Source organism: Lutra lutra, chromosome 2 (assembly GCF_902655055.1).
Source record: "Lutra lutra chromosome 2, mLutLut1.2, whole genome shotgun sequence".
Lineage (NCBI taxonomy): Eukaryota > Metazoa > Chordata > Mammalia > Carnivora > Mustelidae > Lutra > Lutra lutra.
Window position 1 is genome coordinate 72,262,472 of NC_062279.1, and position 13,234 is coordinate 72,275,705.

The 13,234-nt window shown below is 38.2% G+C and overlaps 1 protein-coding gene across 2 annotated transcripts in view; it reads left to right on the forward strand.

The window, feature by feature from the left end:
• The first annotated feature begins 6,584 nt into the window (after positions 1-6,584).
• Positions 6,585-13,234, forward strand: part of SPOCK3 (SPARC (osteonectin), cwcv and kazal like domains proteoglycan 3) — a 487,655-nt gene continuing 481,005 nt past the window's right edge. For both annotated transcript variants that reach the window (XM_047717726.1, XM_047717727.1), the window contains exons 1-2: positions 6,585-6,746; positions 7,026-7,214. In XM_047717726.1, coding sequence (XP_047573682.1) covers positions 7,026-7,214 — 189 coding nt within the window. In that variant the 5' untranslated portion in view covers positions 6,585-6,746. The remainder of the gene's footprint in view (positions 6,747-7,025; positions 7,215-13,234) is intronic.

Below are 13,234 nucleotides of genomic sequence, written 5' to 3' on the forward strand. Positions count from 1 at the left end.
TGTTTCTTGATTTTTTTCTCTCTCTTATTTTTTTCCCCTTTGCTTATTTGGTTTGTTTCTTAAATTCCATGAATCTGTGAAATCATATTGTATTTTTCCTCCTCTGACTGACTTATTTTACTAAACATTATGCTCTCTAACTCCATCTGTGTCATTACAAATGGCAAGATTACATTCTTTTTATGGCTGAATAGTATCTATATCTATATATTTATGTCTATCTATCTATACACACACACACACACACACATCTTCATCTGCTCATCAGCCAATGGACAGTTGGGCTGCTTCCATATCTTGGCTATTGTAAATAATCCTGCTATAAACATAAGGGTGCATGTATCCCTTGAATTAGTGTTCTTAAATTCTTTGGCTAAGTACCCAGTGATTGCTGGATCATAAAGTAGTTCCATTTTTAACATTTTGAGGAAACTCTATGCTGTTTTCCACACTGGGTGCACCAGTTTGCATTCCCACCTATAGTACATACATGAGTGTTCTTTTTTCTCCACAACCTTGCCATACCTGTTGTTTTTTGTGTTTTTGATTTTAGCCATTCTGATGGGTGTGAGGTGATACCTCATTGTAGTTTCAATTTGCATTTTTCTGATGATAACTGACGAGCATCTTTTCATGTTTCCATCGGCTATCTGAATGTCTTCTGTGGAGAAATGGCTGTTCACGTGTTCTGCCCATTTTGTTAATCAGATTATTAATTTTGGGAGTATTGATGTTTATAAGCGCTTTATGTATTTGGATACTAACTCTTATTGGAAATGTCATTTGCATCCACTTCCAAGTATATTGCTTAACATTTAGAGAGCAATCAATAAATATTTTTAAGGTAAATAGCTAGAGAATAGCTTTTTAACTTTAAGAGAGGAAAAACTTGTATTACTTATAAATTGTTTTATGTTGTTGTTTAAATTTTCACTAAATAGTGAGTCTGGGTGACTCAGTGGGTTAAGGCCTCTGCCTTCAGCTCAAGTCATGATCCCGGGGTCCTGGGATCGAGTCCCACATCGGGCTCTCTGCTTAGCAAGAGGCTTGCTTCCTCCTCTCTCTCTCTCTGCCTGCCTCTCTGCCTACATGTGATCTCTGTCAAATAAATAAAATATTTTTAAAGAGTAAAATAAATTTTCACTAAATATGTTCTTTACTTTCAGCAATCCTGTAGAGTATGGGATGCTTGACACATACATATGAACAGTAATCATAACATTCTCTTTTTTAATACAGCTCCTTCTCATAGAAAGAAATTCCCATTTATCCAAGAGGACAGAACTAAGTATCAAGGATTTGCAATATCACTTGGGATACTTTTTATCCTCTGAAAATAGGTAACCAATACTAATATAATGAAGAATGATATGTAAAGCCTGTTTTGCACTAGTCAGCTAAAAATAACTAAACAAACAAAAATTCACAAAGATAAACATAAAAGATTCTTTGTATATCATGATTTAGAAACTGTAACTATAGCTAATACTCTACCAGCCTAAAAAACATTCTCATTCAACATACATTCTTATATAAAGGTTGCTATATTAATAAATCAGCAGGTCAAACCAATTTGTAAAAATTCATGCCTGTATTTGTCTCAAGAGCAGAGGTATTCTTAAAAGTCTTTTAACTTGCAGATTTTAAAATTTCATAACTATAAGAATACGTGTATTTCTGAACATATATGTAGAGTTTACTGTTTAAATATTCTTGTACATTTTATTTTAACCATTTTGTGTCAGTGTCTTGTATATATAATTAATATAATTTATAATATAATACGTTTATATTTTTCCTTAAAATAGTCAAGAAATATATTTCAATATAAAGTAAAAACAAATTTTAATTGCCTTATTGGACACTTTCCAGTACCATCTACTTAGTAATCAATTAATTTAATCAGATTCACCCTCTGGTTTAAATGTTGAAAAATGCCTTCTTAAGAATTACAGTAATTGAACTGATTGATGTGCTTCCCATATTCATTACAGCTTTTAAGTCTGTTTATCTACCAAATGTTTTAGATTAAGATAAATCATAAGTGGGCCTGTTTATCAAATCAGATATCTGGTATCTTCTGTTAGCTTAAGTGAGGTTGGTCTCTGAAAACAAACAAAAAACAAAGACTATATAGTATTCTAACAATTCCATTCTAGTTTTTAAAAAAAATTGTTTACTTTTGATGCCCCTAATGCAAATCTTAGTAATTACTGCTATTTTCTATTAAATCAAGCACAGATGATGTATAAGACATCTAAGGTTTCATTAAATAAAATTCCAAAATGAGGACACAGAATGCTCTTTCCTGATATGTTTTTATGATGATTTTAGCAGGTCTTTAATTTCCTTCTGAAATTTTAATACCCAGAGTTTTGCTTCAATTTTTTTTTTGTCTTTCATATGCTATATTCAAGCTCATAGCTTATGAGCTCAAGTTCTTGGATTTGACATAAGGCACCACTCTTAGATGGCTGACTTTTATTGATCAAGTATTGTTTCGCTTATCTTGTAATGAAATATTTTGACATAGCCAAATTGTGCTTTTAGGATAACTCATCTATCATTTAACCAAAACTTCTGGTAACTACATATATTCTACACAGCCCCTTACTGCCCATCTCTCCTTATCTTCACCAGCTGGCTATAAAAGAAAGGCAAACATTTGTTTCACTGGCATAAGAAGAAGGAGGCAGCCTGGTTTATTTTCTTCTCAGCCAACCAGGTAGACTGCCTGCTGGGTTTCAGGCTTGCTTTTGTTGAGACTGGAGGTCTGAGTGGACAAGGTCATTTGAGTCAGGGACTAAGCTACTCAGCGTCAAAGTAGAGTGACTTCTGTCTTAGCTTAGCAAGCTCCCTGATTTAACCATCTCTTCTTTCTTTGACTACCAAGAGATGAGTCCTCACTTTTACTGAAATAAAGTTAAATGAATGCACAACAAGTGGGAGAGGAAGGATATGGGGGCAGTGGAACGGAAGAACATAAGCAAAAGATCCAAACAGAGAAGTTTCTATATATAGAGAGAAAACTTAAAAGCATCATCTTTCTCGATGACTTCATAGGCCCTCAAAAATCCTTCCTTTGTGTTTACTAACTATGGTATCCTGAGCAAACTGTGAGGAATAAAGGGTAGCACGGATGTAAAGTACCTAGCACATGGAAGATGAAATGATTTGAACTATTCTGTACAGCCTCAGGATAGTTAGGAGTAACACTTTTATAGCAGCTATGAAAGAAAGATAACTTACTAAAGCAACTATAGGGGGAGTGTGTGTGGGGGGGGAATTTAAAGATATGGAGTTCCATTAAGGTCTTCATAGATCCCAATCTCAAAGATGGTTATAAATGGACCCCTTGTCACCATATACCTAGTATTTATTGTTCTAGACTATAGCAGATCTAAAAACGAGGGTAACTAAACCTAGAGAAGAAACAGATTTAATATAAAAATTATTTCTAGTACAATATTTTGCACATGTTTGATAATAGATGTTTGTTAATTGATTAACTTAATGTTTAGCAGAAGAAGAGTTAAAAGGTGAAGGAAACAAATATAGAGGTAAGGTTCAAGCTTGGACTGGCCTTAATATTGGCTTTTTATAATGTAATTATTTGGCATGAAGTGACAGAAGTGACAGAAAAGGGACTGGGAATCTGAATATCTGTGTCTTGCTGTGAGTTTCAATTTTGTAAAGCGTGATCAGAAACACAAAACCAAACTCTGTCTACTTACTTCTGGTGTCAGTGTCTTATTCTGCCCACCACAGACACCCCACTCCATTTCGTATTTTTTTCTTTTTTAGCTTTTCCATTTCTCATGAAAGTTCTCAGTAAAACTGGGTAGCAGTCAATGAATTACTCCCCTCTGTGCCAACCTACTTTGACTTGTAAGGTTCCTAAGTACCCCTTCCATATATTACCTCCCACTTAATACTCTTCCTGTATTCTTCCCTGCTGTGTTTTGCTCTCCACAAGTTTTCAGTTAATCTCCATTGAGGTGTTAACTGATAACCAAGGTGTTAACTGAAGTGTGAATTCTCTCAGGATTATTTAAATTTTGAAAGCAGGCTCTTTGAAGACCCAAACATTCAGTTATATGGAGAAACTGAAAGGAGAATTCCCTGTGATTAATACATCAAACCGTCAAACTTAGTAGACTTTTATTCTCACTACTAACTTGCCCAGAAACAACGGCATGGCTTTAGAAGCGTGGTAAAGGTTTAAGGAGCTCTGCCAGTAAAAGTAGATGAACTGAACCATAGCTGACCAGCACAAATGCACTCAATCTATTTCTTGTGATTTACAGCATTTCAAACTTGCAGTTTGTTGGTAAATCCTGCACTACCCTCAGATGTGGAGTTTGATACACTATTAGAGGCTTTTCTCACAAAATAAGAACAAGTGGTGAAAGCTAGATGCGAAGAGTTTCTATGAACTTGTTAGTGTCAGCAGTGAAATAGATGCATTTTGGGGGTAAATATGTATTTATGTTAAAATGTATAACAGATGATAACATTGGGGGGTGGAGGAGTGTTAGAACCTCATCCCTCATCAATTTTTTTTATTTAAAGATTTTTATTTATTTATTTGACAGACAGAGATTACAAGCAGGCAGAGCAGCAGGCAGAGATAGAGAGGGGAAGCAGGCTCCCTGCTGAGCAGTGAGCCCAATGCAGGGGGTGAGGGGGGGGGGTTGATCGCAGGACTCTGGGATCATGACCTGCGAGGAAGGCAGAGGCTTAACCCACTGAGCCACCCAGGCACCCCCCCATCAAATATTTTTTAGCAAATAAAATACATCTTTTTAAAACATTTTTTAAATTTTTAAAAATTAATTTACAAAGACTAGAAGGTAATTTTCAATTTAACAATTGTAACTTCTTCTGTGCATCATAGATTCATTTAAGGCATAATTTTTGTGCTTTTTCCATTAGATTTAAATTTAAAAAGGAATGAGGTTTTTAAACATGTTAAAAGATTCTCATTGAATTGAGAGTAAAATACTTTAACTTTTATGGTAGAGAGGTGAATATAGGTATATAGGGGGTTGATGGATCAGGAACAGAAAGAGGGGTTGGGTTAGTGGAGGGTGGACCTACCAATGGTTGTCTAAAGGATGTCCTAAGCAAGACAGTGCTTCAGAATATCCTGAAATATATGACATAGCCAGCTGTGATAAAACTGAAATAAACATGATTGGAGAATTAGTATACATCAGTGTTTCTAAAGTTATCTAATGTGAGTTTACATCAATCAGGGTGTCTATGGATTGCACTTGTAGATTCTCGTTTTCTCCCCCATGATCAGAGTGGAAAGAGTGGCATTTGAGGAAAATATCTTTTTTCCCTTTCATTTATATTTTATATATTCATTTTAAGTCCTATATTTACAAAAGATAGAAATCAATATTAATCATGCTTTTTGACTCCTATTTTAATATAGTTTGAAAAGTGTTACGCAAATGTTATATGAGATCGAAATAGAAAATAGAAGTGGAAGGTATTGCTGCTATTTAATTATCTCCTCAAGTTTTGGAAACTACATAAAATTTTCAAAGGTCATAGCTTTGGGAGATACAGTTTTAGCTGAAATAACCTCTAATAAATTCAGAAATGCATAGTCTTATTGTGGTCTTTTAGCCTCCATAGATCTCCTGATTTACATATAATATTCACTTCACCTAAATCCTTCCAGTCTTTGGGAGAGATTCTCATCAGACTCTGTTTACAGGGGGCTAATTATTGATTTCCTTCCAGCTTATTCTGAATATGTGGAGAAACAATGAAAAGCCAAGTATTTTGTCATAAATGGAGGTATGGAGAGCAAAATTAGTGTTCTGTCTCGAAAATGCTCTTCTTCCATTTTTTCAGTAGGGAGACATAGATTAGGGCTTTAAAGTTTTTGATTCTGGTCTTAGAGCATAAAATACAGTTGTCAAGGAGTTTTTAAGGGGAAATTATCTATGGCTGCGGAAAATTTAGGTGTACTCAAACTTCCTACCTAGTCATGATTCTCTGTGGAAAAGAAAAGAACTTCCACTCTTTAACGTGAAAGTCTGCACTATGTTATAATCCAGAATTCACTCAAACATTCTTAATTTTCAGCATTAAGCATCTCCCAAGACCCTACAGATATGGCTCTGTCTTAGGGTGGAGCTCAGTCCAAGAGGTTTACAGGACTTAAAACTCCAAGGGATTCGTGACTTGGCTATGCATAAAGTTTTCTTCAGATCTCATTTCCCACGTCTGAGTGACCAGCTTCGAAATCGCAGACCAGAGACAACTAAGAGAGTTACAGCTATTTTGTGTTAAATCAGTCCAGGAGCAGAGAGAATGTTCAGGCAGTCTCGCGAACATGAGAACCTCTTCTGGAGGGGAGAGGTTATAAAGCAGATAAGGATTCCTAGGCGAGCAGCTACCGCATCCTCTGCCTTCAGCCGAGCGTCGCATCCGGACTCGACTGCAGCTCAGATCCAGAGAGAGGAAGGTGGGATAGGAGGAGGTGGGAAAGGGAGAGAGGAAAAAAATAAAAAAAGGAGCTGGGGGAGGGAGGGGTGAAGCCAGGGGAGTAAACGAGAGAAGAGCGCGCGGGGGGAGGTGGAGATGCGGGGAGCGCGCCTGGCGCAGAGAGCTGAGTGGACGGCTCCAGACAGCGGCGCGTGCAGCAGCTCCTGAAAGCGGCGAGTTGGCAGAGCCCGGCTGCGTTTCCAGCAGGAGCTGCGAGCTCAGTGCAAGCTCATAACAAGGTGATGTGCCTGGAAGCATTCTTCTGCCCGCGCAGGGTGCTGCAGCTGGGGCTTCCTCCCTTACACCCCCTCTCCTCCCCCGGGTCTGCGGGTCTGCGCGTGTGTGAGCGCCCGGGTTTGGAGGTAAAACCTCCGGGGAGGGGGCACCCCGTCCCTGCTTGTCTCCTCCTCCCTCTACCCCTGTCGTCGCTGATGCATGTATTCCCGGGTTTCCCGGTCTTCTTACCCCTTGTTTGACACTGCCCCCTCTCCGCCCCCCGGTTGTGTCTCCTTTCCCAGATGCTCAAGGTGTCAGCCGTATTGTGTGTATGTGCAGCCGCTTGGTGCAGTCAGGCTCTCGCCGCTGCGGCGGCGGTGGCTGCGGCCGGGGGGCGGTCGGACGGCGGTAATTTTCTGGACGATAAACAATGGCTCACCACGATCTCTCAGTATGACAAGGAAGTCGGACAGTGGAACAAATTCCGAGACGTAAGTGCTGCGCACCCCCATCCCCGGACGCAAGAGCGCGCTGCTCCCAGGCGGGGGCCGCGGCGGCTGCGGGCGGGTGGGCGGCGGGCTCGATTTTCCCAGCACAGGGGCGCGGGGAGCCCGGCGGCGCTCGGGGTGGGGGAAGTTGGCGGTGACGATGACCCCTCCCGGCTAGTGCTCGGGAGAGGCTGCTTGCTGGCTGCCCCGGAGTTCAGATCTCACCAGGTGCCCTCCTGCCTCCTCGCCTCCCGCGTACCTCCCCACCTCCCTCGGCCCCCAAAGGTTTCCAAAGTGCTGGCTCTACCTTCTCAACTTTTGAATGGTGTTTCTGGCAGTAGTAAACACGGCAGATGCGCCTTTGCGATGGATTGCCACTCAAGCAACTAGGATCGATCCCGTTACTAATGGTCCATTAAGGAATTTGAGGGAGGAGGGAGGAAGATGTAAGATTTCTAAATGCCGGCTCTCCCAGGGGTGGGAGGTGGTTTGGGCGCACCAGCGGGCAGAAGTTGAACTGCGCTTGATCCCATCAAATTGCTGATCAGATTTGTGCTCCTGCATTAACTTTAACACAGAGCATGTTTGTAACGCATTCGCTACGGTTTTATTCCGGATTGCATCCCTGCCGGAAAATCCGCCCGGTGAGGGGGTAGTGGCGGGGGGACTTCCGTAGGGGGTGGCTCTGAAAGGGTTAAACTGTAGACTCCCCCGGGGTCTCAAGGGTTATTAATAACCCTTGTCCTCAAGGGTTATTAAGAACGAAGCAGGTGTTGAGACGTTTGTTTGCCTTGGAGTCGGTGGGGGTGACTTCCAGTCATTTTCCCCATCTGATCTGAATAGAGCCGGGGAAGAGCTGCCGGCCAGAGAAGCGAGGTTCATCTCCCAGCTTTCAACTTGGCTGTCCCAGCGAGGTGGCGGCCCGGGCACCTGATTACCGCCCCCACCCCCAGGCCACCTTTTAAAACCCGAGAGGCCCGAGAGGAAGCGAGAGTGATTCAGACACCCTGCCAACCTTTATGGTGACATTTGAGAGAATTTCTCGTGGAGTCCATCTGCACTGCCCTACGTAGACATGAGTTAACTTCTTTCATCAGCTCACACTGTCACGATTTGGGAAAATAAATGGAAGCTTAGATTAGTTTTCATCTTGGCTCCTCTATCCCCGGCACCCAACACCCCTCACATGAGTCAACTGAAGAGGCAAACACGTAGCTCTTTCTGGAAGAGGGATTCCTGAAGAGACGCTGATTTTTACTTCAAAATTAGATGTAACTCATAGATACTAGGCATGGGTACAAGGGTGAAAAATGGTAATGATAATGATAATACTTAATGGAGGACTCTGTCTTACATGCTTTACGATCAAAGCTTCAAATCATTTTAGTGTTAACCAAAAATTCTTTACACATTTTTTTTAAGTTTATTCTAATATTGAATACAATCAAAAAAGCAAGCAAGCAAACGAGATATTTCTAAACCCGGAGAAGGTTATCATATCCTCATTTGGAAAAAAAAATATTGAAGATTTTGTCATTATTTGAACAGTGCTTCACATAATGACATTTTATTTATTGATGACTACTTGAAAATCTTTTAAAATAAATGTTAGGCTTTCTTCTCCAAAATATATTTTAAACCTTCAATCCTCCTGTACTCTGACTTTATTCAAATTCCTTTATTGCATTTTTAAAGGCAACCAGTTATGCTTGAGCAGTTTGTAAGTGTGTTTGATTAAAACTATGGAGGCAAGGTGTGTTGCCTGAAATAATTAAATATTCCAGGAATCATTCATCCAGCTTATACAGACACAGAATAGATCATTTTATTGTTATAGTACTTTCAGTTATCCTTAGTTGATCTCTGGTGCAGGGCGGGGGTGGGGGTAGGGACCATTAAAAGTATAGGTTAAATTTAAGTAAAGGATTTACTGAAATATTTTTAGCAAATCTGTTTTGAAGGACATGTAATAATGAAAATATAATAAATTATCTATTTAAAAATTATATCAGGTTTTAGCAGTACCACTTATTAAGATAATTATGTTTTTGTAAAGATAGCTTTTGGAGGGCATGGAGAAGATAAGTGTTATCTTTTTTCCACCCTTTTAACCACCTGTTGCTTATTCTTAACATGATAAAATGTCTGGTGATAGTGTGACATCTCAACTCAGAATGCAGAATCTGTATTTAGACCATTCACCTCACTGCTAATGTACAGATTGTTTTTCCCTTCTTGGGAATCATTAGCTTTTTTTTTATTCTGTATTTTTTAAGATATTATTTTTTATTTTTTTTTCATTTTCATCTGGAAGCCCAAGGTGATGAGGCATTGCTTGAAGTGTTTGTGCTGCATGAATCTACCCTTAAATGTTCTGCATCAGCATTGATATCTTAAGTAATGGATTTGAATACTTAGTTTATACAAAGACAAGGAAACAAAGATATCAATCTCTTCTTTTAGAAATAATTTAACTGAAGTACTTATGTCTACTTTTCTCTCCTAAAGACATAGTTAATTTTATTTACAAAAAAGGCTAGAAATACCTAAGCATAACCAAGACTAGAATTAGCCTTTACTTTTCTTCGTGTGACTATTTTACACAAGCAATATTATTTTACAAGTAATTCCTTAATGAAAGTTTGAGCTATATCTTCTTTTCAATTATATTTGAAAACTATTTTGAATAATATTTGAAAATGCAATCCATCATTATATTTTTTTTTAAGATTTTATTTATTTATTTGACAGAGAGAGATCACAAGTAGACGGAGAGGCAGGCAGAGAGAGAGAGAGAGAGAGGGAAGCAGGCTCCCTGCTGAGCAGAGAGCCCGATGCGGGACTCGATCCCAGGACCCCGAGATCATGACCTGAGCCGAAGGCAGCGGCTTAACCCACTGAGCCACCCAGGCGCCCCCCATCATTATATTTTAACTGAATAGTTTTTAAGATAGATGTACTTTTTATATACTATATGCAATTTAAATATATAACTATATACTATGTATAATAAAGCTTTAGGAATCAGGAACATGGAAAGGAAGTATTATGTAAGAAGTATTATGTAGGTGAACATAGGAAATACTGCCATTGATGACTCATTTTCTCAATTTCCTCAATATAAATCACAGAGAAATAATTAAACCAAAGCCAAACTTAACACAGAAGAAACTTCAAATAATTCTGACCACTTTATACTAACAATGCTCTTTGAACAAAGTTTTGTTGCCCTTTAAAATGTACAGAATGTCAGTATATACACAGAAAACCTGTCCTTTTGCCAATTGGTATAAAAAGTCCTGTGGACATTCTAACTGCTACATCTTAGGAAAAATAAAATTTTAACTTAAAGATATAGAGAAGTCAACTCATTTAAAAGTAAGTATAGTAGATAGATCCAGAATGTTATGTTCAGAGTATAATTTTATGATTTTTTTTAAAGATTTTATTTATTTATTTGACAGAGAGAAAGATCACAGGTAGGCAGAGAGGCAGGCAGAGAGAGAGGGGGAAGCAGGCTCCCTGCTGAGCAGAGAGCCTGATGCAGGGCTCAATCCCAGGACCGGAGATCATGACCTGAGCCGAAAGCAGAGGCTTAACCCACTGAGCCACCCAGGTGCCCCAAATTTTATGATTTTTAAAATAAAGCAAACAAAAAACTTTCAACAAGATATATTTAATAGATACACTGGTTACATTACATTTACTACCCTTTTAGTTCTGGTGAGTAATGATAAAATCAAGAACACCAGATTCCCCAGTGGGACAATTGTGGGATACTACCTTTACCAAGAGCAGGTGTAAGGAATTCCTTCACTCCATTCTTACATGTATAAATGTATGCATGCCTATGAGGAGAATTGAAAATCTAGATCATTATAAGAAAAAAAAGTCATTAGCTTCTGAATCAAGTGGTCCATATATTGCATATTTCAAATATTTGTGTTTTATAAGTCAATTCAATTATACCCTTAATCATGTAATAAATGAATATGGAATTTGGAAACCAATGAAGTAATTGATAATAAATGATATAATGCCTTTGTCAATCTCAACTACTATGACTTCTCCGAAGTACATATTGTAATTAAAAATGCCAAAAAAAAAGATACTGTATGTTGGAAGCAGTATAATAAAAGTGTACATGGCAATGATGGCCATGCTAATTTCAATTAACTCATGTAATAAAATCAGAACTGTACCCATCCGCTGACATTCAAATGCTTCTGATTAAATTTATTGTTCAATAAAAATACCTGGGAGTGGAGGTAGAGGGTGGGAGGAGGGATGAATAGGTACAGCACAGAAGATTTTTGGGGCAGTGAAAATACTCCGTGTGTTTGTATAATGCTTGATACATATCATTATACCTTTGCTCAAACCCATAGAAAATACATCCCAAGAATGAACTCTAAGGTAAACTATAGACTTTGAGTAATTATGAGGTTTCAGTGTAGATTCATCTACTGTAACAAATGGAGCACTCTGGTAGGGAACATTCCTAATGGGGAGTTTATGCTTTTATGGTGGCATGGGGTATACAGGAAATCTCTGTACCGTCCTCCCAATTTCTCTGTGAACCTAAACTCCTCTAAAAAAAGACTATTGGAGGGGCACCTGGGTGGCTCAGTGTGTTAAGCCTCTGCCTTCAGTTCAGGTCATGATCTCAGGGTCCTGGGATCGAGCCCCATGTCAGGCTCTCTGCTCTGCCGGGAGCCTGTTTCCTCCTCTCTCTGCCAGTCTCTCTGCCTACTTGTGATCTCTGTCTATTAAATAAATAAATAAAAATCTTAAAAAAAAAAAAAAAGACCATTGGAGAAAATCATAACCACAGCCTCATCATCTTACAAAATAGACAAATGACAACCTGGGGGTCATTTTGAACATTGTTTCAAGAGATGCTTGCCATTCTTCTTGCAAAACCCATAATCAACTTCAGTTTGCACTTATTCCTTAACTAATTTTTAATACCCTTTAGATATACTGAAAACAATAAAAAAAGTCTTACAATTTGACTTTTAAAAAAAATCAAACTTAAAGGGCATGTTAAGTGTTGTGAAAATGTAAAGTACAGACTTAAGTGTCTCAGCGGCCCTCAAATTAGAAGTTGAATTTTAAAATACCTGATTTGGATATATTGGATAGTACGATAACCTTTCTTAACCTTTTTTTTCTTTTTATTTCCTTTTCTCATTTGAGTTGAGGTTTCATCTTAGTAGAGTATACAGATTATTTGAGAGGTAATGGCTGATGGGGGGGATATCTCCTGCCACTTAGGCTACAGAGGAGTAAAGCCCCCTGAGAATCTATCAACTTTTACTGCTATTAGTTAGTAAATGAACAATTGGTTTCTATGCCTACTGCAAGTAAAGTATTTCATTACTTTAAAAGGCATGGAGATTCAAACATAATCTTTAAACAATACTTTCTCAGTACTTTCCTTAGATTTATGATGCACCCTGGTTGTATTACCTAAGCAGTCAGCATACCTTTAGCATGAGGGCTTCTCCTTTGTAGTACATTAAAAATAATTTTCTTACTTGAGATATAATTGACAAAATTGTAGATATTTAAGTTGTGCAGTGTGATGATTTCATATTCATATATATTATGAAGTGATTACCTTTAGGATGTGCTAATAGCAGGAAGGGAAATTTTACTACTTTACTTTTCAACAATATGTAAAAAATAATTATTAATAATTAGAGAAACTGAACAAATCAAACCACTATTCTCTCTGTTCAGGAACACTTTCTCAATAATGAATATCTAATTCTGATTTTGAAAAGTACATTTTTAGTGTTTCTTACCATGAAACAATATTTTGAACTGTGGTAACCATTACCTATATTTTATCATACTTGAGCACATAGGCTGTCCTTGGTAATTCTTCACAGTCAATCTGTTGCATTCCCACAAGTGTTTTTCCTCTCTTACTTTGATCTTTTTTTCTCCTTCAATCTATTGATGACTATGGGCCACACTATGTTTACAAATCCATGAAAGTATATATAGTGTATATA